The 27,494-nt window shown below is 49.3% G+C and overlaps 7 protein-coding genes across 7 annotated transcripts, besides 3 other annotated features; 2 read left to right on the forward strand and 5 right to left on the reverse strand.

Moving 5' to 3' along the window:
* Window positions 1–504: 504 nt before the first annotated feature.
* NFIA_096800 (GMC family oxidoreductase) lies at window positions 505–2,227 on the forward strand (the record flags this gene model as incomplete). Its single annotated transcript, XM_001261954.1, has 2 exons — window positions 505–751; window positions 846–2,227. The coding sequence occupies 2 exons, from the start codon at window positions 505–507 to the stop codon at window positions 2,225–2,227; spliced, it is 1,629 nt and encodes a 542-aa protein (XP_001261955.1).
* A 778-nt stretch (window positions 2,228–3,005) lies between these two features.
* On the reverse strand, window positions 3,006–4,354 carry NFIA_096810 (N-acetylglucosamine-6-phosphate deacetylase; the record flags this gene model as incomplete). Its single annotated transcript, XM_001261955.1, has 2 exons — window positions 3,006–3,926; window positions 3,983–4,354. The coding sequence occupies 2 exons, from the start codon at window positions 4,352–4,354 to the stop codon at window positions 3,006–3,008; spliced, it is 1,293 nt and encodes a 430-aa protein (XP_001261956.1).
* A 1,650-nt stretch (window positions 4,355–6,004) lies between these two features.
* Window positions 6,005–6,029: a microsatellite.
* Window positions 6,005–6,038: a microsatellite.
* Window positions 6,039–7,397: 1,359 nt separating this feature from the next.
* On the forward strand, window positions 7,398–9,132 carry NFIA_096820 (unc-93 family MFS transporter; the record flags this gene model as incomplete). Its single annotated transcript, XM_001261956.1, has 4 exons — window positions 7,398–7,988; window positions 8,049–8,656; window positions 8,734–8,829; window positions 8,895–9,132. The coding sequence occupies 4 exons, from the start codon at window positions 7,398–7,400 to the stop codon at window positions 9,130–9,132; spliced, it is 1,533 nt and encodes a 510-aa protein (XP_001261957.1).
* Window positions 9,133–9,711: 579 nt separating this feature from the next.
* On the reverse strand, window positions 9,712–11,974 carry NFIA_096830 (S10 family peptidase; the record flags this gene model as incomplete). Its single annotated transcript, XM_001261957.1, has 10 exons — window positions 9,712–10,281; window positions 10,381–10,439; window positions 10,510–10,663; window positions 10,726–10,776; window positions 10,837–10,953; window positions 11,002–11,017; window positions 11,086–11,209; window positions 11,279–11,395; window positions 11,461–11,565; window positions 11,626–11,974. 10 exons carry the CDS (start codon window positions 11,972–11,974, stop codon window positions 9,712–9,714), a joined length of 1,662 nt encoding a protein of 553 aa, XP_001261958.1.
* An 809-nt stretch (window positions 11,975–12,783) lies between these two features.
* Window positions 12,784–12,804: a microsatellite.
* A 754-nt stretch (window positions 12,805–13,558) lies between these two features.
* On the reverse strand, window positions 13,559–16,348 carry farB1 (putative C6 transcription factor (Ctf1B); the record flags this gene model as incomplete). Its single annotated transcript, XM_001261958.1, has 3 exons — window positions 13,559–15,771; window positions 15,838–16,028; window positions 16,095–16,348. 3 exons carry the CDS (start codon window positions 16,346–16,348, stop codon window positions 13,559–13,561), a joined length of 2,658 nt encoding a protein of 885 aa, XP_001261959.1.
* A 5,523-nt stretch (window positions 16,349–21,871) lies between these two features.
* Window positions 21,872–24,202, reverse strand: NFIA_096850 (uncharacterized protein; the record flags this gene model as incomplete). Its single annotated transcript, XM_001261959.1, has 1 exon — window positions 21,872–24,202. The coding sequence occupies one exon, from the start codon at window positions 24,200–24,202 to the stop codon at window positions 21,872–21,874; it is 2,331 nt and encodes a 776-aa protein (XP_001261960.1).
* Window positions 24,203–24,763: 561 nt separating this feature from the next.
* On the reverse strand, window positions 24,764–26,554 carry NFIA_096860 (MFS transporter; the record flags this gene model as incomplete). The annotated part of the gene is made up of 3 exons (XM_001261960.1): window positions 24,764–25,992; window positions 26,060–26,425; window positions 26,482–26,554. The coding sequence occupies 3 exons, from the start codon at window positions 26,552–26,554 to the stop codon at window positions 24,764–24,766; spliced, it is 1,668 nt and encodes a 555-aa protein (XP_001261961.1).
* Between the last annotated feature and the right edge of the window lie 940 nt (window positions 26,555–27,494).

Raw genomic sequence — 27,494 nt, forward strand, 5'->3', positions numbered from 1 at the left:
TAGGTGCGGTCGATCAACCATCGAAGCGGAAGATGACAATTATAGTCCAATCCGAACCCAGTATCAGGCCATATTAAACCGTGTTTCCATTATCTAATACGGCCTGCGTTCTTCTGGGGATAAGAAGACTTTCGTCTTCGATTGGCTGATCCTCCTTTCGGCACCTTTCTTGTGGTGGGGAATAATAGTTAGGGAAGAGGAAAAAGAGGAAAAAGATTGGCGGCGAACGGATGGATGGCCGCCTGGACACCTGAGGCCCATGTCTCTTAAGTTAATTCCGTCCTTCAATTTAAAATCTATCAGAATTCCGTCAGGATTCTACACTTCTTTGCTTTTATCTTTCTAAACCGTCTCATTGCGTCGCCCTCTTTACCTAGTCTCTCCTCTCTTGCCGATCTCCAGAGGTGCTGGAATCCTCTTGTTTCCTCACCAATTCATCCCGGGTTTGTTCTCCGCACCAGTAGAAGCGCCCTTCAAACATTCATTCCATCACTATCTTTCGACATGGCCACCACAAACGATTTCCCTGCATCCGACGTCAATAGCTATGACTATGTTATTGTCGGCGGTGGCACGGCCGGCTGTGTCATTGCTAGTCGGCTGGCTCAGTACTTGCCCAATAAGCGGATTCTAGTCATTGAGGGTGGTCCCAGCGACTTCATGGATGACAGAGTCCTTAATCTGCGGGAATGGCTCAACCTCCTGGGAGGCGAGCTGGACTATGACTATCCCACCACAGAGCAGCCCATGGGTGTGTATTCTTCGCACATTCTCTGTTCTATCCGCACGTCCTTGCGGACTACTTAGCAATTCTGTCAGTTGCTAACCGTCTTTTCATTCTCCAGGCAACAGTCATATCCGTCACTCTCGCGCCAAGGTCTTGGGTGGTTGTTCCAGCCACAACACTCTCATTTCCTTCCGCCCCTTCGAGTATGACTGCAGAAGATGGGAGGAGCAGGGTTGCAAGGGCTGGTCCTTTGAGACCTTTACTCGTGTCCTCGACAACCTGCGGAACACTGTGCAGCCCGTTCACAGCCGTCACAGAAACCAGCTGTGCAAGGACTGGGTGCAGGCTTGCTCGACTGCCATGAACATTCCCATCATCCACGATTTCAACAAGGAAATCCGTTCCAAGGGTGAACTGACCGAGGGTGTTGGTTTCTTCTCCGTCTCGTACAATCCAGATGATGGCCGTCGCAGCAGTGCTAGTGTGGCATACATCCACCCTATTTTGTGCGGTGAGGAGAAGCGCCCCAACTTGACAATCCTTACCAACGCGTGGGTGTCTCGCGTGAATGTCGAAGGAGACACCGTCACCGGTGTTGACGTGACTCTGCAATCCGGTGTCAAACACACCTTGCGAGCCAAGAAGGAAACTATTCTTTGTGCCGGTGCTGTCGATACGCCGAGATTGATGCTCCTCTCCGGTCTGGGACCCCGTGAGCAGCTGAGTTCTCTCGGGATTCCGGTCGTCAAGGATTTGCCTGGCGTTGGTGAAAACCTCCTCGATCACCCAGAGAGTATTATTATCTGGGAGCTCAACCGTCCTGTTCCCCCCAATCAGACTACTATGGATTCGGATGCGGGCATCTTCCTGCGGCGCGAAGCTCCCAATGCGGCTGGCTCCGATGGCTGTGCCGCCGATATCATGATGCATTGCTACCAGATTCCCTTCTGCCTCAACACGACCCGTCTGGGCTATGAAACCCCCGTTGATGCCTTTTGCATGACACCCAACATTCCTCGCCCCCGCTCTCGTGGTCGTCTCTACCTCACCTCGGCAGACCCCTCCGTGAAGCCGGCTTTGGATTTCCGCTACTTCACTGACCCCGAGGGCTACGACGCCGCAACCATCGTGGCCGGTCTCAAGGCGGCGCGCCGGATTGCGCAGCAGGCTCCGTTCAAGGATTGGATTAAGCGTGAGGTGGCGCCGGGACCTAAGGTCCAGACTGATGAGGAATTGTCAGAGTACGGTCGCCGTGTGGCTCACACGGTCTACCACCCTGCTGGTACCACCAAGATGGGAGACATCTCCCGCGATCCCATGGCTGTTGTCGACCACCAGCTCAAAATCCGTGGCCTGAAGAATGTCCGTATTGCGGACGCTGGAGTTTTCCCTGAGATGACCACCATCAACCCGATGCTGACTGTGTTGGCTATCGGAGAACGCGCTGCTGAGCTGATCGCTGAAGAGGCAGGCTGGACTCGGGAGCAGCCCAAGCTGTAGAAGGCCTTGTTTTCCAAGGTTGGGGTTTGCTTGTGCATTCCTGGTACACAGGGGCGCGGGGCCATGTAAAATGCCGCCTAGTTGGCAAAGCACTCTTATTTTTTTGTTGAGATGCCTGTCTTCGCCCATGATAATATTCCATAAAGCGACTGACTTCATGCGGGATCATGAGTGGTGCAAAGTTGGGTGGTGTGCTGGTATATGGATCATTGGGGTAAAAAAGCGCGCAAAAGAAGGAAGTTCAAATATGATGCTTTTTAGCATGGTGTTGGCCTGGATTGCATGATCGCTTTTTGTGTACAGATGCTGGCTCCTTTTTGGATATTGTCTCCAGCAGCAATTCACACAGGTGAAAAGATATGCTGTATATACCAAGAGGTGACAAAAAGCAAAATAAACAAGAAATATCACGAAATACGAGCACTGATACATTTAGAGGAGCCAACGGACAAGTCTAATGATGTATTTGTCTTTAAATCTAGTTCATAGTCTGAGCAATATCTTTATCCTCATATCTATAGCACTTGCTGCACGTGGCTAGAAAGGACAGAGGGCCCTTTAGGCAAAGGACCTGTAGCGCAAGATCAATCATCGGAATCTCTGGATCGGATACAGGGCACAACGCCGGAAAACAGAAAGATAAAGACCGAGGAGCAGTCAAATCCACAGTAGAGCCAAAGTATGCTAGTCGGGTTTGGAAGGAAGTGTGCACAATGTTCGGAGCAATTACCAGAGGCGAGAGAAGAAAAAGAGGAACGGATATGCCAGGGTGTCTGCTTCATACTGTAGTCGTAGACGTAACTCCTTTATCAGTGTCATGGATCTTGACTCCCCGTTTCCACACCTGGCAGACAGTTAGCGTGGGCGAGTCAGGGTCGTCTTCCTCGCTCAGCACGACAAGGTCCGCATCGGCGCCGCTGTCCAGGGAACCCTTGACGCCTTGTAACCCCAGTAAGCGTGCCGGAGTCGCCGTGGCAGCGTTAATGGCATCAGCTATAGAGGCGCCAGACCAGCGCCGGAAGTTGTTGATGCACTCGATCAGGGTGGCCGAACTACCTGCGATCTTGTCGGATCCCTCCAGGGTCAACCGGGCTCCCGTCTTAACGATGCGCTCGCCGTTCGTCCAATCATAGACACCGTCGGGAAGGCCGCAGAGCTTCATTGCATCGGTCACGAGGACGAGCCCGTCCTGATGGGCGTTGTATGCGATCTTGATCGAGGTCGGGTGCAGATGGATACCGTCGGCGATGATGCCGTAGAAGGGCCTGCGATGTTCGCTCTGGCCCAGCAGTCCGAAAATGCCTGGGTTTCGGTGGTAGAAGGGCCGCATCGCATTAAACATATGCGTGACCATTGTAGCGCCCGCTGTGGTCGCTGAGAGCGCTTGTTCGAATGTCGCATCCGAGTGACCGATGGAGCAGACGATGCCGGCAGAGGTCAATGAGGAGATGGTCGATACCATGTTTCCCACCTCGGGGGCGACCGTGATCATCTTGACTGACTTGGAGCTTCCGGTGAGATTCTCTTTCCCATAACACTCCTCTAGATCCTCGAAATTCTGGGCAGCACGAAGCACCTCGGTCTTGTGAATGCCATTGCGGTTTGGGTTGATGAAAGGTCCTTCGACATGGGCTCCTAACGATTCCGCGCCATCTTCAGGACGATGGTTGCTGCCTGAAGGGCCCAAAGAGGGCAATACCTGGAAGGGCACCCAGTCAGATCTGCTGATTTTCGGACGCGCAGGGGCGGTCATACCTTCCAGTAAACCTCTGGGGTTGAGCTGACAACAGTAGGCAAGTATGAAGTCACACCGGTCCTGGCAAGGCCCTTGTTCACCAAGCGCAAACCCTCATTATATTCCTCCTTGGACGCTTGAGGCACAGAGAAGTCAAAACCCTGAGCGCCGTTTAGCTGGACATCGATCAATCCCGGAGCGAGAATACGCCCGCCGAGGTCGATGACCTCATCCGGCGAAAGATGTAATCCGTAGAAAGCCTCCTGATCTTTGAGAATCTTGCCCGACAGAGAATCGATCCAGACATCCTGTTCAACAAGCTCGGAACCCTTGACGATGCGACAGTTGGTGAATTTGGTGATGCGCGGAGTAGTCGTCGTTTTGCCTGGCATGATGGCTCCGACTCTTTCGTTTCCTACACCTATGATGTACCACCGGGCGGTATTCCGCTTATAATATAAGAAGCGCAAACAGTGAGGATGAAGTTAATCGCCGGGGAAAAGTAGAGAGAGTATGTGGATATATTTTTTGATACCTGCGGATGGAGAATATATGAACAGAGTTTGGAGGCAACAAGCGAAGCAAGGGACAATAATGACACTGCCTGGCTACATGATGGTGACATCAAAGGAACATACGCTGTCGCTCTATGATGGAGGGGCAGAAGGATCAAAGAAAACCGTTATGGGATGTGACGTCGAAAAAGGTAGTGGATGGAAATCCTCGTACGACCTATACTAAGCCAATTCAAACTCCACGTGGATGCGACATACATGGTCATTAGAGGCATGGCTATCCTTTAGCTAATAATGAGGACTTATCAGGCAAACTCGAACGTTAACAAGTTGATTTGGGAGTGCTGATCCACGGATGATAACAGGCTTGCCTCTTCTGTCTGAGGTGATGATCATCATGGGATTGATATCACGTAGGTTATGTAAGCCAGAAGAATCGTACTGTCGAAACTGATTTCGCTTGGTTAAATACAGATTTGGTACGAGTACGATGATAAAACATACGCATTACAAGCGATGACCGAACCTAGGTAATATACTACAATACCAACATCTGAATGAAGGTACCTAGGTACCTACCTTACTCTCCAGACTGTCAGTGAGCATAGTTTGAAGCAGAGAAATATGAAATGAGATAATCATCGGACTGCCTGACCATTTCATTCTCAGTATAAATTCTATTGCATGGGGCATCTATGGATTCCAAGTCATCCGATCTTCATCAGTAGAGTTGGTATTATTTCACCACTTCTCGGTCGGGAAGTAGTGGAATTGATTAGCTGACCGATACTACTTTGACCCGGGGAGCATCCAAGCCCATGACCTGGTGCCCAGTACTACCTCAAATATTGGACTTGAGCCAACGAGAGACTCCGACTGGCCTTCCGCATCCGTACAGTTGCACAGATGCAAACGACCGATGTTACCGTCACCTTGGTTTTTGTTGGTTCTTCTGGGTCTAGCCTGGAGATATATCTAAAATCCAACCATTAGGAGGAAATTTGCAGAGCTTCACAAGTTCCACTGCTCATTTGATAGGCAGTTATCTACACAACAGAGATACGCATCTTACTCGGTCGGTCTTGTCAGCTTATCTTTGTTCTTGAGACTCATGTACTGTGGTTTGCCTCAATTTCGCTCGTATGTTATTAAGAGGAGCAAGCATTGTAAACAGTGATTAATATTAAATAAGACTAAGTCAAGGAAGCCACCATACAACCTAGTAGTAATTAATATCAAGTAGTACCAATATTGTCGTTAAGCATCAGTCTAAGCGAGACTAATCGAATACAACTGCAGGAGACATCTTTGCACTAAGCAGGCGACTCCATCTCATCTGTCACTGTTTCAATTGCCGTCTGTCGCGTGGCTGTCACCTCGACCTGGTCTTTTGAAACTTTGTCTATTGTCTGTTGCTGTTCATGGCATATGATCGATCATAAGGTATTGATTGAAGAGGCCGTTCCTGTTCCCTACACTAATCTCAGTTACTGAGAGTACGACCTAAGACATCCCTTATCCATAATCCATCATCATCATCATCATCATCATCACCATGATCTTGGCCATCTTCTTGTTCGTTTTCATTACTAAGTTGTCCGTGTGATTTGTGTGGTTCTCTCCGCATTCCCCATAATCCTGGAGTTGCTGTGGAGTCCGTTGCACTCCCAAGATCCAAGATCCAAGGGTTCTCAGTTCTCCCCTAAGCTGCACGCTATCTCCTCATCCTTGCAGGTATCACTGCCATATCAACTACTACCGAGTATACTACTACCAACTCGTGCCAAAGAAAAATGGGACACCACACACAGTCCTTGGTATCATATGATTGACTGTGGAAATGATTGATTGGGAGCTCTGACCACTCTTGTCTCGACGCAACCCTTGCACTCTTTCCCAAGGATAAGGTACGCCTCGTTCTCGCTCGTTCTCTCTCTTCAGTTGTATCCACTACATGAGTGTTACTATACAATCTATCTACCATTGTTTGCCTCTTTTCACCTTGTCCCTCGAGTGTGACTTCGCTTATCGAAGACTTATCTATCTGATAATCCATCTTTACGGAGTATCTGACTATCATTAGACTTGGTGTTACCTCTTAGTGCCATTTGAAACTTTTTCTTTTCCCTTTTTCCCTAATCCACTTCACTTCTCTTTAGCTTCTCCTCCCCTCTGATCCTTTTTCTTATTTAAAAATAACCCTTCCAGACACAGTTTCAGAGTATTATTTTGTTTACTCCTTTTTTGAATCAATCAGATTCATTGAACTCGAATGTTTTTGTGGTTGGGGATCCAGCTCAGCTCTCCTCGCATCCTCATCGCAGTCGACTATTTGTTTGGCCGCTCTCCCTCTCGTATTATTCTTCTTTCTCATCATCATTCTTCTTTCTCCTTTTCTCTTTACCCCGGATTCGTCTGACACAAACAAACATCGGCTTTTCCCTCTTGGGAGTAATCCAAGTCGTACATATTTATTTGTGTCGGCCCTCATACTTTATTATATATAGCTCCCTGTTCCCTGTTACACACATACCGACCCCCAGTCATCCCGCATTCTTCCCCCCCTTCTTCTGTTTCCGGCGCAAAGGGTCTTCGTCGATCTTCTCCCCTTGCTGTTTATCCTGCCTCTCTTTGTATACATCTATCTACCTAGTAGGGGCTTGTGTTTGTTTTTTATAAACATACTCTGCATATCCGTATATACCTACCTACACCCGTATACACCTCTTACCTCTTTCATCCTCTCCTTGTTTGCTTGCAGTCCTTGATTACCTATCCTGGTGTATTAGGGCACGTTTGCTGATCAACAAACATTCCCATTGCTGCTCATCACGTCTGATTCACCCGCTGTCTCTTGTGGGGCCATTGACTATCGACACCATCGCGTCTCTTCGTTCTTCTTGACATACAGTATATCAGCATGGCATCCGAAAAGCCAGAAGACGGTCACCAGCCCGAGAAGGAAGGTCCCGCCATCACCGCAGACCCCGAGCCCGGCCGTCATAGCGCCATCACCGGTAAGCCGTGGATGTACAAGCCGTTGAAAATTGGCCCCTTGACTCTGCCATGGTTTGCTTCGCCTGAGGTCCAGTTGGTTCTGGTCTCGTTTGTTTGCTTCCTATGCCCCGGTATGTTCAATGCCGTCAGTGGTCTCGGAGGTGGTGGACAGGTCGATCGAACGGACACCAGCAATGCCAACACGGCCCTGTACAGTACCTTCGCTGTTGTCGGCTTCTTCGCAGGTTCCATCGCGAACCGAATCGGTCTTCAGCTGACCCTCTCTTTTGGTGGTTTTGGCTATTTCCTCTATGTGGCATCACTTCTCTCCTACAACCACAACAAAAATGCCGGCTTCCTTATTTTCGCTGGTGCCCTGCTGGGTGTTTGTGCCGGTCTATTGTGGTGCGCGCAGGGTGCAGTCATGATGAGCTATCCGCGTGAGAACGAGAAAGGAAAGTTCATCGCAATCTTCTGGGTCATCTTCAATCTTGGTGGAGTGATTGGAAGTTTGGTAAGTGATCGTCAATAGGTTTGTCTCCAGGGACGCAGTTTACTGATTCCTAGCGCACAGATTCCCTTGGGCCAGAATTTGCACTCGAGCGCCGGAACGGTCAATGACGGGACTTACATCGCCTTCATGGTTCTCATGGCTCTGGGATTCGTCCTCGCCTGGTTCCTTTCGGACTCCAAGTACGTCGTGCGCAAGGATGGTTCCCGCGTCATCTCGATGAAGAACCCTACCTGGAAATCGGAGCTCCTCGGTCTCTATGAGACTCTTCGCACCGACTACTACATCGTCCTGTTCTTTCCCTTGTTTTTGGCGAGTAACTGGTTCTACGGATACCACTTCAACAGTGTCAATGGCGCCTACTTCAACATTCGTACCCGGTCTCTCAACAGTTTACTCTATTGGCTCATGCAGATGGTTGGTGCTTTTGTCTTTGGTCAGCTTCTGGATCTGAAATCCCTTTCTCGGTCCATGCGAGCCAAACTCAACTGGCTCATTCTCCTTGTCATCACCATGGGTGTCTGGGGTGGTGGTTATGCTTTCCAGAAGCAGTATACCCTTGACACCGCCAAGCAAGACGTCGACTTTACGTCCCATGGCTACGTTGGTCCCATGTTCCTCTACATGTTCTATGGCTTCTACGACGCAGCTTTCCAGACGTGCGCATACTGGTGAGTCTCCACAATGGTCTCTTTCGGATCTTTGTTACCTCCACCGAGTTTGTGTCGGAAACTCTGACAACTTCTAGGTTTATGGGATCCCTCTCCAACAACGGTCGTAAACTAGCAAACTTTGCAGGTTTCTACAAGGGAATTCAATCGGCTGGTGCTGCAGGAATGTGGCGGTAAGTCTCAATCTCCGTATATGGACTTGCAAGAGCATCCTCGCTGACATCTCCGATATTTGCAGCATGGATGCAGAAAAGACCCCCTTTATGACCCAGTTCGCCTCCTGCTGGGGATTGCTTGTTGGCAGCCTATTGATTGCTTCTCCCATCATCTTCTTCAAGATCAAGGATCACGTGGATGTCGAGGAGGACCTCAAGTTTTCCGACGAAACAGCCGAAGATGTGAATGGTATTGCCATCGAAGACCGCAGAGACTCAACGAAGGGAGAGCCAGTCACAAAACATGTGTCCTCGTCCTAAGTCGCTCTTGAAAACTTCGATCCCCTTCACCCGAACATATTGACGTGTTGTGTTGGCGCACAGTATGACAACATGATCCTTCTTCATGTTTGTATTGGACAGGACTTTTGGTTATTATTGCATCACTGCGTTTTTGGTCATGTTCCGACTCCTTCAGAGGGTTTGGATGTTTGAATGAGGCTCCTGGGCATGTATCTATGATGGACGACCACTAATGTTCTCTCTAATTGACCGACGAGGCAGGCCCTAGCCGATTCTCCTGTCGCCTTGTCTTGCCGTCTCTCTTCGGTTGAAGGCATTGAGCGCTGGTGTCTCGAGCTTGGATGCCTCGTCAGATGTGCATCAGGTTTATACCTGCACATGCATATATATCTACTGATTAATCAATACCGTTCTACGTTGAGATGCTGATTCTACGCGTGGGGATAATGATCTAGAGCTCGCATAGCAGACCCGCTGCGTGTGACTGCGGCAGGCGCCGGTATGAATGCATTGCTTCATGTATGTGCACACCAGATTCTGGGGCAGCCTTGATCCTAATATGTACAGATCTACAAAGACATATACACACGCACAAGATCAGTAGACACTGGTGCTAGGTGTCGCGGTAGGCAAGGGCACGAAAGACTCCGTATGCGTCGCCTTGGCCGTGCCGTTGGTGCTGTAATCGGGACCAATCTGGGTAGTGCCCTTGGCAATGTCCCAGCCGAAGAGAGTGCGGTTGAAGAGCTGCAGCGACGCGACAGGCTGGTAGTAGGGGACCTCGTGGCCGGCCTGGTACACGCGAGTGAACGAGAAGTTGCCGTACTCGCGGGTTTCGCCATACTCGATCCCATCGACGACCATCGGGGTGTACCCGGCGGCGCGGAACTGCTCAGTATGGGTGTAGTTCACCGCAAGGGAGACGGCCTCGCCACCGAACCAGTTGCAGATGTAGTCGGCGTCACCGTAGATGAGCGACACGCGGACGGGCAGGTTAAGGATCTCCTCCAGGTCTTCGAGGAAATTGGGCCAGACGAAGTCGCCGGTCTGCTGGAAGGCGTAGTATACATCATTGTTCGACTGAGTGTAATTGACGTTCACTCCGATGGCGTTCATGACCGAGTCTTTCTTGAGGTAGTCGACGTAGTACGATTCCGGGGTAGGATCCTGTGCAGTGAATCACGCTTCAGTCAGGGCTTTCATGCTCCTCGGATGATTGATTCCAAGGTCATTCCCATTCATAGAACGCGCCCTGCTCCCACTTACCTTGGACGGGTGCCGGATGTCATATACGCCACGGTTACCAAATGCATAGTATGGTCCCTCTAATTATATGGTCAGTAAGAAGTTTACCTTCTCATTTAAGATGGACCCCAGGACGATTGATGAACGTACCGACATTGTCTCGGCACATGTTCGTGGCCTCGCTGCAGATCGCGTAATCCGCCAAAGAAGTACGGTTTGTCTGCTTGCAATATCCGATTTGGTCTTGACAGCCATTTGGCATCTTGTTTGCGAATTTCATGTAGTTGTACACGGTATCATTGACCTATAATATTAAACGATGTAAGTAGGCTTGTTCCATGACACTGCCTCGTAGGGTCAACTCACGAGTTTGATACCATAGGTATTGTTCACTGCAAACTCCGGGTAGTAGTTTGCCTGAGAAAGACATTAGCAACTCCCAACGCCAAGCACCAACTATCGAAAATGCAAGCATACCTGAATGCCCTCGTCGATGATACCGTTAATAATACCAAGGGAGTTAAAGTTGAGGTGAATTCCTTCCACGGTACCATTGGCGATTTTCTCATTTTGCTCATGGAAGTAATTGAAGAACTGCAAACATTAGTGCCAAGCGCTCAAGAAGAGGAATAGGAAACTCACCGCTGGGCCATAGTGGCTTTGCGACGGGCGTCCCTAAGTCAGAAAAGATTTCTTGCATAGTGACTGTTGAAAGGCATGACCTACCCTCCATAACTTTCGGTCCACAGACTGAAATCCTTCGACTTGATTCTGTGGTCCAACTGCGGTAGACCACCCATGAAGCCTTGAAGAATCTCCCAAGCGGCGTGAGCGGCGAGATCAGTAGTGTCTGTGAGAACAGATTGTTAAGAGGTCTGGCTGAGCAGTATGTGAAACGGGGTCCGGGGTGAGGAATTACCAATAAGGGTAGCGTCAATGACCGGGTATCGGCCTTGAATGCCGGCGATAGATGCATTTTCAAAAACACCAGTGAAAGGATTCAGCGAGCCGGGTTCTGCCTCGCTGTAGGAAAATCCTGTATTGCAGTATCGTGAGTTGTGAGCCCGGAATATTGAAGAGCGCCTGTGGTCTGATGCATACCGACGCCCAGAGGCTGAGACAGGAACAGCATATTCGAAACTTCATTCCACGAGTGGGGATTGATAGTGGAGTCAAATGTGGAATTGATCCTGCAAGGACCCAATTCTAATTGATCGGTAATCAGATATCAAGCCATCATCTAGGTCAGAAGATGGGTGCGCAAACCTTCAAACAAGCCAATCAAAGAATCACTTCCAGGACCACCGTTCAGCCAGAGAGTAATGGGGGCATTTTTGGGGTCGTGGCGTGCTTCGAAGAACCAGAAGAAGGTATGAGACTCTGGCGAAATGTCAACGTAGCCAGAGTATGACTTGACCCCAGGCGTGGTCTCGCAAACGCCCTCCTTTCCAGGTTCCTTGTAGCGAATCGTAACATTGTTGGCAGTATGGATAGTCTTCACTCCGGTAGGGTCTTTGGGCAACTGTCGTTTATCAACAGGCACCGGTTGATGTATCGCTGGTGCCCAGATGGCCGCAGCCACTGGCAACAAGGAAATCAAGCCGTAACCACGCATTTTCGGGGCCTTGGAGGGTAGAAGCTGCGAGAGAAAGATTTGCTAGCACTGCGCCAACCTCAAATCCCTAGGCCTTGCACTTGCAGCACAGCTCATGGAGAACATGGTAAGACCAGGGTACTCGCTGGCTTTAATACGCGAGAGCTTGAGCTTGCGAATTAGCTTACAGCTCAAAGCGTGAGGGGAAAGTATCTGCATTGCGGGGAAGTCTTGGATCCTGCAAACTAGTTCGATAATGAGGTTGCATCGACGATACCTGGAAGGCTGGAACTTCTGGAAGATCCAACCAGCGACGAAGCAAATAGACAGAGTAAGCGTCTTATCGGCAATGTCTCGTATTCTAGGTGCTGATAGGTCTTGATGGGAACGAAGCACTTCCAAGACCACAAGCTGATCATCGCTTATGGCGCGATTTCAGTGTCTCCACCCATGGTAGTGTGGATCAGTCAACAAGTCTCATCCTTCGGACATATTATTAATGAAGATCGACAGCCGTCAACGAGTGTGATGAGAAGACTCTCATGGCTATGAAGACCTTGGAGCACAGGTCTCAGCTTGGGAAATGGAAGCTCGAGAGAAACCAGACGGGAAGCGGCTCAAGTGAACGAAGTAACGTCCTGGGTTCTTGATGAGAGATTTCACGAGAGACGATGGCAGACTCCAGAGATCAGGCAGTGTAGCAACTGGACAGATGCGTTAGGCTCGAGCAAGTGGAGGATCAACAATGGACTCCCACACGACCTGCCAAAAGAGGAATGGCGTAGAGCGACAAGCCGCGGCCCCCGACGGATCAATGTTGATAACCTTTGTTGATTGATTGATTGATTGATCATGTTTGGTCTCAAGGCGAGCAAATATGCTATGCTGCCTGACTCTATTTCACCACAGAAGATGGATTTATTTTCGGTAACTCAATTGAATTGGTCAAATATCTGGTCCGCAATGCTAAATGATTTTGTGGTTCGCTCCGGCTTTGACCCAGACAGCTCATTTTTACGTCCAGATATCGATTAATACGCAGTGAACGCGATGGAGGTAAGCAGGGCGGACAAACCCAAGCAATGACCATCACAACAAAGCACTACGGTGTAGAGTCTTGGCCTGTCTTGTCATCGCCTCACCGCTGCTTGGCCGTGGTCTAGATGATGATCTAGTTCGGAATCTAAGAAGACACCTAGAGGGCTGTCAGGTATTGTAATCTTCAATTTTACTGCGCTCTGAGGCACCAGGAAGGCAGGAACACGAGACAGAGTCTCTGCTGTTTGATGCTGTCCGACATTAAGTAAATGACGCTATTCGACCGGTCAACTTATCGTTGAAAGACGAAAAGGGTCAGAGACAAATAGAGTGCGTCACAAAACAAGTTCATTGCTCTTTTCCTCGCCCTGCTTTTAATACCCTCTATGTAGTCAAACAGTCGCAATGTGCGCACACGCAAGAGTGTGAATATAGTGATCCAAAACTGATCATGTCCCAAAGACCCATTATACATAAACTCCATGAAGGAAAATCATCTCTCGAGGCATGCAAAAAGTGAAAGGAACAGAAGAAAAAGTCATATTGCTCTCAATTCTAGAGCGTTCATCAACCACTTAGGCAGATACCAAGGTCGGCGTCGACATTAGCTGTAAGACCGTTAGACTCGGAGGCCGCTGTCTCAGTGTTACTGTGCCCGTTTGTCGTGACCATGCGGTCGCTGTGAAGCTGCCTGTCACCCAGGCTGGCGATGTCAGCTTTGTTTCCGGTGTCAAAGCCCATCAAGTCAGACATGCCATTACTCGGATCCATGGTGAACCCGAATCCCTTGCTGTTGGGGCCGGATCCGTTGAGATTCATATGATCGTCGGCCGTGAAGAAGTCGGCACCGGCATCATCAAAATTGATCAGAGCGTCAAAATCATTCTGAGTCACCTCGGCGTCATTAGCCAAGTCCATCAGCTCGCTAATACTCAGTTCCGAGTCCAAATTTGGAATGCTGAAGGCATCTCGGTGATAGTTCCGGTTGATGTTGGCGGTACTGCCGTTTTCACTGCCATCCGAGGGGGGAGGAGTAGAGGCGAACAATGTGTCGCCTTCTTCGACGGATCGAGTAGTTCCAACCACCGCCGGCTTCGGGTAAGTCAGATCGGGGATCTTCTGGGCAAGAGAATCCGGAGGAGGTGTCAGTGTATCAACACGTGCGCCAGCATCGAAAGAGCTGCTGGAACGAGCTTGCACGTCCTGGGGAGCCACTGTGAGCTGAATACCAGCCTTTCGGATTGCAGCTTCCAAGAAGGATGTCGCAAAGTCAGCTGATGCATAAATCTCTCGCAAACGTTGCAGAATGCGCATGCACTGGTAGAATCGCTGGAGGCTGGTCATCCGCACGCTGGGGTCGCTCGATTTGATATCGAGTAGGTGGATGATGACGGCGGGCAGAAGCACAGTGACGCCGGTGGTAGGGAAATATCTCGTCAAATCCAGGCTGTGCAAGTCCTGCGCAATATTCGTGATTTCAACTGCGGCGAATCGGACCTTATTCCTCGAGATCTCCTGTAGCTCTGCATCCATTGACGGAAAGGGGTTCGCAGGAAGGACCTGGGGGCGGTGCAACGCGCTTGATGTAGTCAGATAGACCATTTTTAGGAGAGCGCGATGAGAGTGCAGAACTTCCTGGGCTTCTGTTAACTTTGCGGGCGCCGCCGGAGTGTACTGAATTTCCGCAGGAAGATTGGCCAGCCAATCTTCCAATTCCTGATCGCAACGCCGAACCTCAAACGTCTCTGCCGCCGATTTCTTGGGAACCAACATCATCGTCGTTTCCATCGTCCCGCCAAACTTGTGACTGAGAACGGAATACTGAGCCGACAGGACATGACTGACGCACAGGCAAAGTTTCGCCTTCTCGATGAACATAAGGGCCAGCTTTTTCTGGTGTTCAACATTTTGCAGGATTTCTGAGTTCCCAACCATACTCACGATTTCCGGCGAAAATGGATGGAATTCGAAGTCGTCGAGCGTCAACATTGGAACATCACAATCGTCGTCCTTGACACGCATAGGGCGCCTCATGCCTAGGGCAATCAACCGATCGCGAGTATATGTGCTCCACCAGATACGTTTCCACATTCGCTGGCGCCTGGCGTCCATCCGAGAATTGCCGGGGTCCCGATGCAGGCCAATAGTATGCGCCAAGGACAAGCTGACGCCCATCCAGTGCCAGGTGTCTTTCTGGTCGTCAGGCGTCTCATACCAGTAAGTCATCAGCAGCAGGGATTGGACGAGAGAAATTCGATCGACTTCATAATCGAAGTCATACAGAAGTCGGGCTCGCTGGAAGAAGACCTTTCGGGCCGCCTTTCTCGAGGGATAACCGGCAGCATGAAGGTGCTTGAGGTCGATAAAAGCCGTGCCAGCAAACATGACAGCCTGGAACAGCAGAAGGCTCATCCGATGAATACCATCGTTTTGCACAATAGTCTGCAAGAACTCCTCTAGATCCAATAGAGGCATGTAAGTGTGCACATAGTGGATGTAAGCCTTGAGCAGTTCGTTCCTCAATCCAACGTCGGGTACTGTTAGTGCTCCCTTCATGGACAGGTATTCGATATCTTCTCTCTGCAATCGGGATGGTAAGCCTCTGATGTAGTCCGGCAGAAGTACACCACCGGATCGCGCGTTGGAGAATGAAGGATCCAACAGCTGCTGGATCTGTGACGTGACATGGTGAAGAGGAAGAGTGGCCGGAACTGCAGGATTAGGGGCCATTCGCCTGCGAAAGTGGTTCCCTCCCCCGATTCTGTTGGCCTGACTCTGGTCTGTGGGCAATGCAAAGCATCAGTACAGGAATTACTGACTGCAAAAACGATGGCGAAAATACGAACACAGAAGGTGCGGCATATGATGCCCTTGGTCCAAGTCGACGGACTGCTGAGATGGTGATTCAGGAGCAATGTCCGCATTTAACCCGTGAGACTCGCTGAGTCTTCTGAGAAAGCTTCCTGCATCATCGAGGCCATCTGCGGGCGACTGAGAAGGCTGACGGGTGCCATTTTCAACCTCGACGCGTGATTTCCTGGAGAGTGACGACACTCGATGTTAGCCACGAATACTGCAGCGCGTTGACATATGTAGAACGAACTTTCTCCTCTTGCTCTCTGTGACAACGCATTCTACCTGATCCAACCGGCAATTCGTACATGGCGAACCGTTCTCCACCACATCACAGCGGACTTTCCTTGCCCGGCAGCAACAGCATGCTTTCGAAGCCCGCCGCTTAACCGGGCGAGAATTAGCAGAGAGGCCGGCCGTCGAGGCTTTACGTTTACTCTGGGATTCAGTCTCCATGGTATTTGCGGATGCAGGTGTCGAGGAGGATACAGCGAGATTAGTCATTGCGAAAAAAAAGAGGCGATCCGATGAAGTTTGCGACCCAATATGATAGGATATCAACTAGTAGTGGCGGTATGAACCATAAGAGTCTTTCTCTCTAATTTGCTGTAGAGGGAAGATATGGTCCAAAGGATGGAGGTATAGATGGAAATTGTCGTCAAACCCGGGGGGACGAGAAAAAGGAAGAGCAAAGTAGATGGTTAATAAAGAAGAGTGAAGAGTGGAGAGTGCCTTTCTTTTTAGATTATTTATTGAGTATTATACTCTCAAAAGAGGAACATTATCAATCCATCATTTCGTCCAAAGGACGAAAAGTCAAGGATAGCTGGGGCCTGGGGGAAGAGATTGTTTAAATAGCAAGGTGACAACAAGTGATCGATCTGTGGATATCCAATAACTAACATCAATTTACTCCATATTGTTATAATACCCCAAATAATAAAATCTTAATAATATGTAGAGTCAGGAGGCCCCATGAGTGTTGGGATGATGAACCCCCAGATCCACTCGCCGTCAGAGTTGCCTCCCCCAGACAAGAACCGCAGGATGTCAATCCAGAAGAAATTATAATTATTATCTAATTCGGACTAACTACGTACGAGCACCATTGGTGCCATTGGACTCTAGTTTTACTGCTTAACAATTGGATAAGCTGAACCATAAGTCAGTTGCGCTAAGAGCCCAAGGTAGACTTTGAAACTGGAGTTGAGAGTATTTCTCAGTACCAAACGGGATTAGCATGGGCCAAGTTCGGGGGGTCAAGCGGACCGGGGCACAGCACAGATACTGTGTGGCATGGGATCGGATATCCAGCAAGTCATTGCTGCATTGCCTACGATGGCAGATGTGAAGTATACCGACTATCGAGGACTTCAGATGACATCCATTCGGTATTAGGGTCGTACAGTATCCCTTTCACTAATTATCTGGAGTCAGGAATTGAAGTTGAGAATGAAGACTTTCCAATTCCTCTAGGTCATGGGGAAGCAACCAGGGGAAAAATGGAGAAGAAAGAAGCCGTTTCCATACCCGGTTTCTTCCTACTCCACTTGCGTGTTTCCCTGAGCCACACTGCAGTATCCAACCAGCATTGCTGTTTCCCATGTCGGAGTCATGTCCTCGGCCCGGTCACGTTACTTGGCTGGCCGCCACAGACAGTCACGGGGATTTCGAGAGGCAGAGAGATATCTGAGCGAATCAATGCAGTTGCCGTTGGTCATTAAGAGGCCAGTTTGGGTAAGGTCTGACTGTCGGAGTGGATCCCACCGTAGTGGGGTGGGCAGCTGCGTCACTCTCTCGGAATTTTTTCCGTATTTTACTTTCTCTCCTTTTTCTTTTTCTTTTTACCTGAGTAATCTATTCATTCTTTGACCAATGACCAGCTTTTCTTCCATCCATTGCGGACCATCTTACTGCTTTGGAGAGTATGCCGCTTCGAGAAAGTCTGGACATTGTTTGAGCCAGCGTTAAAAACTTCGCCTGATCACTCTAAAGTCTAGGATAACTTAACAGCGGCAAGGATGTATAAATGTTATCTAGTATGAGGCATATCATTATTACTCAGAGGTATGTCCAATGTTCGTACATAGCACGCAGGAGAGAGCTCCGTACTCCGTAGTTCGTGCCGAGGTAGGTATACATTTCTGCCTTAGGACGACGATCCAGACGATCCTAGTAGTCACCTTATACCTAGAATCCGCACACAACTGGCTTCATAAATAGCTATTGCGAGGAGCTTGAATATCATGACCAAAATCGCATTACGAGGAGGTGGAACTACCTAAGCCATGAGGGATTCCATGTAAAATTTTATAACATGGTAGCACTCGTATTGAAAGTAGCTTCGTGAACATTGATTGCATGTCAGCTCAATTGCTGAGCCTAGAACTCAATCAAGTTCAAATCCATTACACTTATTATGTGATCAAGGCGCGCTTCAATGAATCGCTCGAGATACTTCGTACTCTTTAGCTCAGTGTACTCTTCAGAAGCCGTTCGACTAGTCAGGGCATATCTAAAGACTTGAAGGCTGGAAGCTGTCTCCGTCTCACCGTCTCCAGACTCCCGGCCCATGGGGCATCATCCACCCCATTTGCCCAAATTGGGACCCAAGCCGATCATGAACCCGATGGCGAATTGTAAACTGCCTAATAATGAGCAATCTGGTTAAGAGTTAAGACAAAATGATCAGCCCCACGAGGACTAAAGGTTGTCTCCAGGGCACTAGGGCCCCTGTCCCCGGGTCCCCGCCAAGTGCATCACGAGCAAATCTTCATTCCAGCTTAGCGAGCTGTGAATCTACTTCAATTGTCTCGAACATGCGAAAAGGGGGATACTCGTGGATGAGACTGACATTTTCTTGATATTCCAAGTGATATGAGGATTCTCCTCTACCCATTGTATCAGGAAACAATCTCTGCCCTATTATTGAACTATTGATGATTTATCCATGTGCTTAATATGCAATAGAATATTAAATAAAAAGTTAATAAACCAATGTCATGCGACTTGTTCGTTTCTGCGATTACAGAAACTCAAGAAGTGACTATCTGTGGCATACATTCTGGAAGCTCCAGACATTGGACGATGAATATGAGCGCAATGCAGCAGGGGTGTGCATAGGGCCAGAGTCGAGACTCCATGTAGGCCCAAGACACCAAACTCGGGATCCGATAAACGGAGCTTTGATGCTTGTTGTAGAACTCGATATGCACTACCTGAAGGGCATAATGAATCGGGAGTTCTGTGGGTAATAGTACTTTGATGAAGATCGTCCTGCTCAGTTCAAACATCAAAACCCTGACTCGTTGTTCTCTTCAATAATACAGTGCATCTGTGCAATTGTCGACCATTTAGCGTTAGTAATAACTGCCGAGATTCGGAGTTTTGATTCTTAGTGGGCTGGGTAGCGTGTGTACGGTGTCGTCATTCCTGACGATCCCTGTCGTTCAACTCTGAAGAGCAGCAATGGAATATAATATTGATTGACTGACGCATCTAGAGAGAGGGCTGTAAAGGCCTCAATGGTAAAATAACAGGCATTGGGGATATCCTCGCAGGTAGTACGACTTTCTTCTCGTCAATATTTTTCTCCCCACTGAGATCTGAGCTCTACGGAGTGCGGAGTAATATTAAGCTAAACAAGAAGAAAATAGAAAGAAGCCCGGGGGAACTTCGAAACACTACCGAGTAGAGAGCACTCACATTTGTATCAGAATTCAAGAGTCAGTAAATGGGGATATATTAATGAGTTAAGAAGTTAGAAAACAAGGAAATCCAACGCCAGGCAGAAAAAACGGGATGCTACGGAGTACAACAATCACGAGCCAGTACTCCGACGACTCGGGAAGGAGCCTGAGGCAAACGGAAAACACCGACATTTGTGGCATGGGCTGGATGGGGCCCCACCCTTGGGCGATCTCTCCCTAGCCTCTGTAGGTAGGTCCCTTTTTCCGTAATGTACCTAGGTGGCTGTCAGTCTCACGAGGGGAAGAGATTGAAACCAATGAGAACTGAGCTGGCGGATACTTGAGTGGGACTAGTGCAGAAACTGTGAACCAATCAGACATGACCTTTAGGCACAGTCACCAACATATAGAGTATTTCAAACAACAAAACTCCTTAGATCAAGGTCAAGGCAAGAAAAGGTCATTTCGATCACGATCAGTGACGGTATGGAAGGCCATCATATGGTAAATCCTTCTCTACTAGACGCGTATGCTCTCAATTCTTTAGATTGGAGCATTCAGTTTCAGAACTGTCCTCGAAGGATACTTCAGGCGTGTACAATGCTCGCGTGCCGCATAGTCTCCTGGTCCATGGATCTTTTTTGGATCTTGAGCAAAGTTATGTCCAATGAAAATGATCAGTATATATTCCGCAAGGAGGTGAATAGGATTCCAATTCCAACTCATCATAGGTGTAGTACCATAAACTGGACCATTTCCCAATGCCGAAACTCGCACCTCCGTCCCCAACCGCGGCACGGCAAAGGCGGCAAAAGGCGGTCCGGCGGTTCAACTTCAGAAGCATCCCGCAGATACTTTTCGGTCTCCATCAGTGTACAGAACCTTCGTGACTGGGGAATGGCGATCCGGGGTGACCACTGACCACTGCAGAGTTGATTTGCATGGTCAACTTGGTGTACTGACATCGAATCCCCGTGCCAACAGGATACACTTACACAGCCACAGCGTCCCGTCCGCTGAACGTCTGGGGTAGACGGCGATTCTTCTTTCATTCCTCTAAGAATTCCTAATCACTTGCTCTGTGTAGCTGTCCATAGACGAGAATACATCCTGTAAGTGGTGTCTTACTGCCTCCCCTCTTGTGCATTGACCCCCTCAGTTGAGTCAATTACATCTCTGACGCACAGGTATTTGACTCGCAGTCTCTCGGTCGAGATGTCGGAGGATGATTATAGGTGCTCGTATTGTCTTTCACCGAGACAGTAGAGACTGTCTCACGCCGTGCTCACTTCCTGCGTGAGATAGTCCTCACTTCCCCACACGGAAAGGTAATGAATGATCCCGTAGCAAGCTATCCGAGCTCTGGCCCCTGGCCTCGTCTACTATCTCGTCCACGCCACGTTGTGCACCTGACTGTCTGATAATACTAACCCCGCCAGAGCACCATCGGACATCTCCCCGAACTCAGACGCGGCAATCCGAAGTCGTATCAATCCACGAGTGATCAACAATAATTACTTCAAGTAAAAACTTGGCTTCGGCCTACCCCACGTTTTCTTGTACTGACGTCGGCGGTAACCCGATGCCCAGCTGTCAGGTCGACATACAGAGCATCAGTGACAGTGACATCAAGGATGGCATTCTTTGTAACTGATGATAATGACTAAACCGCGCACTATCAATATGCTATCCCACGCTTGGATCACTTGATGCTTGGGTGCTATGCGGGAGTAAGGCGCGCTCACGTATCTTCTTGGAGGAATGTTCTACAGTAACAGACAGCTGATCTCTTAGAGAAGCTTGCATGCAGGGTAGGAAGTCAGCATAGCTGCAAATCAGACCAAAGGAGAATATAGTAACAATGTCCAGTTTGGAATATGTGTACCCGATTACATGCTATATTATCATATGACGCGACAATGCCACCAAACCAACCCTAATTACTTCTCCAGTGATGATACGCGCCAGCAGCACGGATGCGATATGGCTAGTCCTAGTTACCTCAAAATAATCAATGATACAATTGCACAACTCCGCTATGCCTGCCACAAATATAATCTATTTTAGCTTCTACTCTGCCTCGGAGTAGTCACTGAATTCCAGCAAGCCTAGAACTCGCACAGACTTGGAAACGTTAAAGGAATCATAGTATTCATTCATTCATAACGCAAGTCAAACTCAGACCCATACAACGTCCAACAGGATATCTCTGAAAGGCAACTTTCATAACTTGAAGAAAACAAAGGAAAGCATCGGGACCGTACTGTGCTCATGGGGAATATCAGAGAACAAACAAGAAAGGGCAACACTATCAAGGAAAGAGGGGAAAACACGACTTCTAGACACCACCACGTCCCATGCGTTCTATGGAACCCATAATACCGCCTGCACCGCGACCTGGAGTAAAGACGGCAATGCCCGACTTGCCTCCGCTATTGCCTCTGATATGCCGGCCCGCTGGTGCCCCAATCTTAGGAATCCTCTTCTCCCCGTTGCCAGATCCTGTGCTAGCAGGCCGGATACCACTGGAGCCGCTGCGGCCGATACTTCTTCTGAACTCTTCCGTTGACTGTGCCGTGGCAGGCTCCGGCTCGGGTGTTTCATAGTCCGCACTCACAACGGGAGACTCGGGGGCGGCGGACGGCTGGGGCACGTTCTGTTGCATTGCCAGCCATTCATCCACGGCGGCGACAAGCTCTCCCTTTTCTGCTCTCTCTACCTTCAACTCGGCATGCAAGCGTTCGTTGTCCTGCTTGAGGGTCGCCATTTCTTGCTGCAGACCCTTGATTTGGGCCGCCAAAACGTGTTTCTCTGCCTCGTGCTCGTTATTCTGGTGGGCCATGATGCTAGCATCAGGACGGGAAGCCTCCGACAAAGCAGCATCGCGCTCGTTTTTCAACCGCTCATTCTCCTCGCTGACGGCTTTGAATTTGTTCTCGGCTTCCCGCACGCGCTTTTCCCAGCGGGCTTCGTAACTCTTCTTCAAAGCAGCAACCTTGGTTTCATGTTTGCTCTTGTACAAGGTGTGGAGCTCACGTGCAACCTTTTCGACGGCATCTTGTACTTCCCTTGCGGTCTCCTCGGCAGTGGTCGTGCGCTGCGCACTTCCGTCGTCGCCAGTCTCATTGGGAGCTGACTTACGCGCAGCCGATAGCTGGCTCTCCAACTCGACCATGCGCCTTTCCAGATGTTCCCGGCCTTTCTCCGCCTCCTCAACCTTCCTAATAAGCCGCTCCTTCTCCCGCTCACCCTCAACAATATCTGCCCTGACAGTTCGCAAGACGTCTTCCATCTCTTGACCACGGCGCTGCCATTCGGCTTGCTCAATTTCGAGAGCCTCTTTCCGCGCAGCTTCATTACGGACTTCCTCAAGAGCTTCTCCAACCCGCCGTTCAGCATCCGCAACAGCATTCTTCAGGCTGGAGACTTCCGCCTCTTTCCCGCTCAGCGTTGCCTTCAGTGAGGATATCTCGGAGAGGAACCCGGATTTCAAAGATTCCAGCTCCCGAGGTGTGACGGTCGGTATAGACCTAGGCGTCGGAATCGCAGGAATGTCAAAGTCGAGCAGCGAGACTTTTGAAGGGGACCGAATGGATTCACGGAGAGTCCTCAGCGGCGAACGTCGCGAGGGCGAATATCTCTCCTTCTGGATACTATAGCCTTGTCGTGGAAAGAAGTTGGGCTGATCCGTCAGGTCAAGCAAGTTTGGCGTTTCGCTTGCGTTTCCCGTATCCCTGCGTTCTCGCCTCTTGGGAGTAGGAGAAGCGAAGGGTGTGCCGATGTCGATAAGTGCGGTCTGCCTTTGTGATCTCCTGGAAGTATCAGGGGTAGCTGGTACGGGGCTCCTGGATTGATTTTCATCCATTCTTCCTGGGCTGCTGGGTAATAGTCGACCTGCCTTGAATGGTGAGTCCCCTCGCAGGTTCGCGAACGATGTCATGTCTGCGTTAGGAACGGCGGAGAAAGTACTGAAACATGTGTCATCCATGGGATCATGAGAGTCGTCATTCATAACATCGTCTGCAGCCTTCATTTCCAAGTTCTCCTTTTCGGAGAAAGAATCATCGTAGTCATTATGTTCGTCAAGGACAGTGCTCATTCCCTCGTTGCGTTTTTCCTCTACCATGCTAGTGGCAATTTCGTGTCCAGTGCGTCCTGTAATTTCTCTTTCATGCATTTGGGGCTCCTCATCGGCGTAGACTTGAATGTCCGGTATGTCACGTCGGCTCATTCCCTTTTTGCTTCTATCGCTTGACCTTTCCGTCGCATCCTCATCTTCTGGACAATGACTGTAGGAGCGCTTTCTGGGAGTCATGGAGCACTCGCTCAGCCCACCCGAGACCTGTCGGTTACCGAGTATCCGAAAGTCAACTGTAGGGTCTCGACCATCGTACTGGAACGGCGAGCTGGGCTGTTCTTCGACAAACTCGAGATCTCCGACATCCAGAACGGAATCCTGCGTGTGATACGTAGCTGGATAGCGCCCACTCTGGGGGGTAGTTGTATCGGCGCCGCCGTCAATCGTTTTCTTCGGACTCGCAAAGACATTCTCGGATCCGCTGTCATTCACCAAGGATTCACCCATCTCAACTTCCAATCCATTAAAGCCCGACGAAAAGGCCCGCGAATTTTGGCGCGAGGTCGGCAACGGAGACAGAGGTTTGGACATGACAATCGCGAATGGGTTCTCGTTAAGTGAAGGGCAACGGGATTGACATATGAATATGTGTTCAAACAATGTTTGTAGGCTCTAGAAACATCAACTCAAGGTGAGTGATGATGATATGCACAGCAACAGATAACGTCTGACTTAAGCAGTGCAAGGACAGTTAGTGATGTGGTTTATTATTTTCGGCTCGTTGCCAGGATGATGCTGTAAACAAAGCTATTCCCGATGGGATTTAGTGTCCACAGTAGCTAAGCGGTGGAACATGGCAATTCTGTGATCTTTGCTCTTTACCACCTCTTGTACGGAGTAGTGTAAAATTAACGGCTTTTATCGGGTGGACGAGCCTGCCAAGGAGTGCGACGATAGCGAATGGGAACTGTGGTACCTCTCTAGAATGTGCAATTTTTTACTCTGATATTTGACGCTATCGATGAAAACTGAAATCTTAATCTAGTGATCCGTGGCCACTGACACTGTACACCAAAACGCCATTTTGTCGCTAATCATGAAAAAGCCGAAAGCCCTCTAGCACTGGTATCACTCATACATGGTATCTTCAATCTATGTCAAAAACGAATAACGGCGGGATTGGGACGCACCCGCACCGTCTGCATTAGCATCGGTGTCCGTCACTATGATATGGATGGTCTCCTTTTGAGGTCGGGACTCATCTGGAACGTAATGATAATGGCAAGGCATAGCCGGCCGAATTGTAGCGGAGGTATGCTTCTTGTGCTTCATGAAACACAGTTGCACAGCACCAACAACAGCAACCAAAGAGCTTCCCCACCATGCGATAGCAGTGAAATTCATATCGGCACCGGTGCTGTACAGGAAACCAGCAATAGGAGGAGCAATAGTCCTAGCGATGGCACCGGCAGAAGCAGCTAGCCCATTGATCTTGCCCATGACCGATTCCGAAGGGCTTGCTTGCTTAATGAGAATCAGCAGCACAGGGTAATCGATTATCGAAAGTATGTTGCGAACGATAAGGCATATGTAAATGCCGAAGATGACGGAGCTTTGGGGTAGAAACATGAGGAATGGAACGATGAAGTAGGCGACAGGATGCAACACAGTCACCACCACAAATAGTCTCCAGACCCCCAGTGCCTGAGCGAGAATGGGAAAAATGCAACTCTGAATAACGAGCGCAATGATGCCATCCGAAGACATAATCAGGCCGACTGTCCGTGTAGAAAGGCCGAGTCCGCCAGGGAAGCTAAGCGGCGCGTTACCAATGCCCGAAACATCCCTGCCATTCTTGTCCTGCAAGAAAATAGGCAAGAGATGATCGTACGTCATGGAGTGATAAGTAAAGATGGATAACGCAATGATGAGCGAGACAACTCGGTAGGTGAAAACGGGTTGTTTTTGCGTCTTGTATTTCGAACCGTCGGCATTCACAAACCAATCTTCATCTGCCTGCAAGCGAACTTGGTTGAAGGTACCATATGATTCCGCGCGTAGATCTACACCTGCATTGGCTGTCGCTCCTGCGGTGGCCAGGAGAGGACTTTCGGCAGACGTATGATCAAGGTTTCCGGAAGCATTCTGATACTGCAGACCAGGATGGGTCTCTTGCAAGAATAACCAGCTGCCAACTATGCTGAGAACGAGTAAGAGGGAGCAGACCAGATTCGGTAACAGGTAGGGAAATTTGCCGAAAAGACCGTCGGCGGAGAACAGCGATGGATAGCTTTCTGCAGGCTTCGCAAGCAAACCTCCAATCGCGGGACCGATAATAGTTCCTATTGACCAGACAAACGGCATCACGGCGTAGGCTCGAGCTATAACAGTCACGATGAGCTAATGCTCCTGCTCCAGTTGTAGGGCATCTTCAAACATTTCACTTACGTTCATGTTCTGGTCGCTTGACTAATTCCCCAACCATTGTCTGAATGACTCCGATATTCCCGTTCAGTAGACCACCAAGAGCGCGACCTAAGAGCGCTACCCAGAAGTTTGGCGCGAATCCCACAAGGAGAAGGGATAGGATGGTACCGAAGCAACCGGACAGAAGGACCGGCTTACGACCGATACGGTCCGAAAGGCCTCCCCAGAACATACCGGTGAGGGCTTCGGCAAGAGAAAAAGCGGACACGAGGATCCCGGCATAGAAGGAAGCATCTGTGCGATCTGCTACTCGAAAATCCTTGACCATAACCCATGAGTATGGGAATATGGAGGTCAGAGCGATGGGCTCTGCGACACGGCATATTGCTGTTGCCCCAAGAACGTAAGTATGTAGTGCGATAGATGACAGGTGGATCACATACCGAGCAGGAATAGCTGAGCAGTAGGAAATGCATCGTCGGAGGTGGTTTGTCTTGTCTGGCGTGTTAATACCATATCTCCAGAAAATTCTTAAATTCTTACGGCAAGCCCCCAAACACTATGGCGAGTCTCCCAGGTGATCTTGCTCTTCTTTAAGGTCGGAATCCAAAGATCCCAGCCGCAGGAATTATGGTATGCCCTACGGCTTTGCAAGTTGTTATCGGGTTATTTTCCCTCGTTTTCGATTTCTATTCCTTTTCTTGTAAAGCCGAATCCAGTAAGGCGTCAAGATTGAGAGATGAGTGAAGTATGTGAAATGAAAATCCTTAATTGAACTTGGATTTATGAGATGGTCGGGAGAGGAAGAGGAAGAGAAAAAGGTTGAAAGCGGGGGATGACAGCCACCTCCTGATATGAAGGGGGAAAGCCCCCGGTCGGAGGAAAATACTGGAACCACAATCAGGTTTCTTGCCCTTGGTGCGTGGATTTTATTCCTACTTCCAGGCATTTATTCCAGAGCAGATAAAAAAGCTCTTTCAACCAATAATACAGCCTTACAATGACAAGGGTACGGGCTCTATTTCACCATGGGCTATCTAGAACGTATGCACAGGCTTGTAGGACATCTCCATCACACCCCCCTTGATTGAAAATTAATGGTGGAAAATGGATTCGCCATCCTTCTTGTTCAGCTGAAAGCACTTTCATTATACTAGCCAGTCAAGCACATCTGCCTCCTAAAAATCAGATTGACCTGGCACAAAAAGTGACGACTGCTTAACTGTCTTCTGACGTATAAAGTATATCATGGTATGGAGGTGGCAATCGGCAGACAGCAGATTTTTAACCCTGATATGTGAAGTGCGGCATATAGTGGCAAAAGCTAAAGATCATAGGGCAATCTGACGGTTAAGGACTTGACTCTATAGAAGTCCACCTTCTCGAATGAAAATCTTATGCAACTCTACCTCTCTAGTTCGTCGGTGCCAATGTCACTTGCCAGCACTAACGTTAC

The sequence above is a fragment of the Aspergillus fischeri genome, genomic scaffold (assembly GCF_000149645.3).
Source record: "Aspergillus fischeri NRRL 181 1099437636262 genomic scaffold, whole genome shotgun sequence".
In the NCBI taxonomy this organism is placed as follows: domain Eukaryota; kingdom Fungi; phylum Ascomycota; class Eurotiomycetes; order Eurotiales; family Aspergillaceae; genus Aspergillus; species Aspergillus fischeri.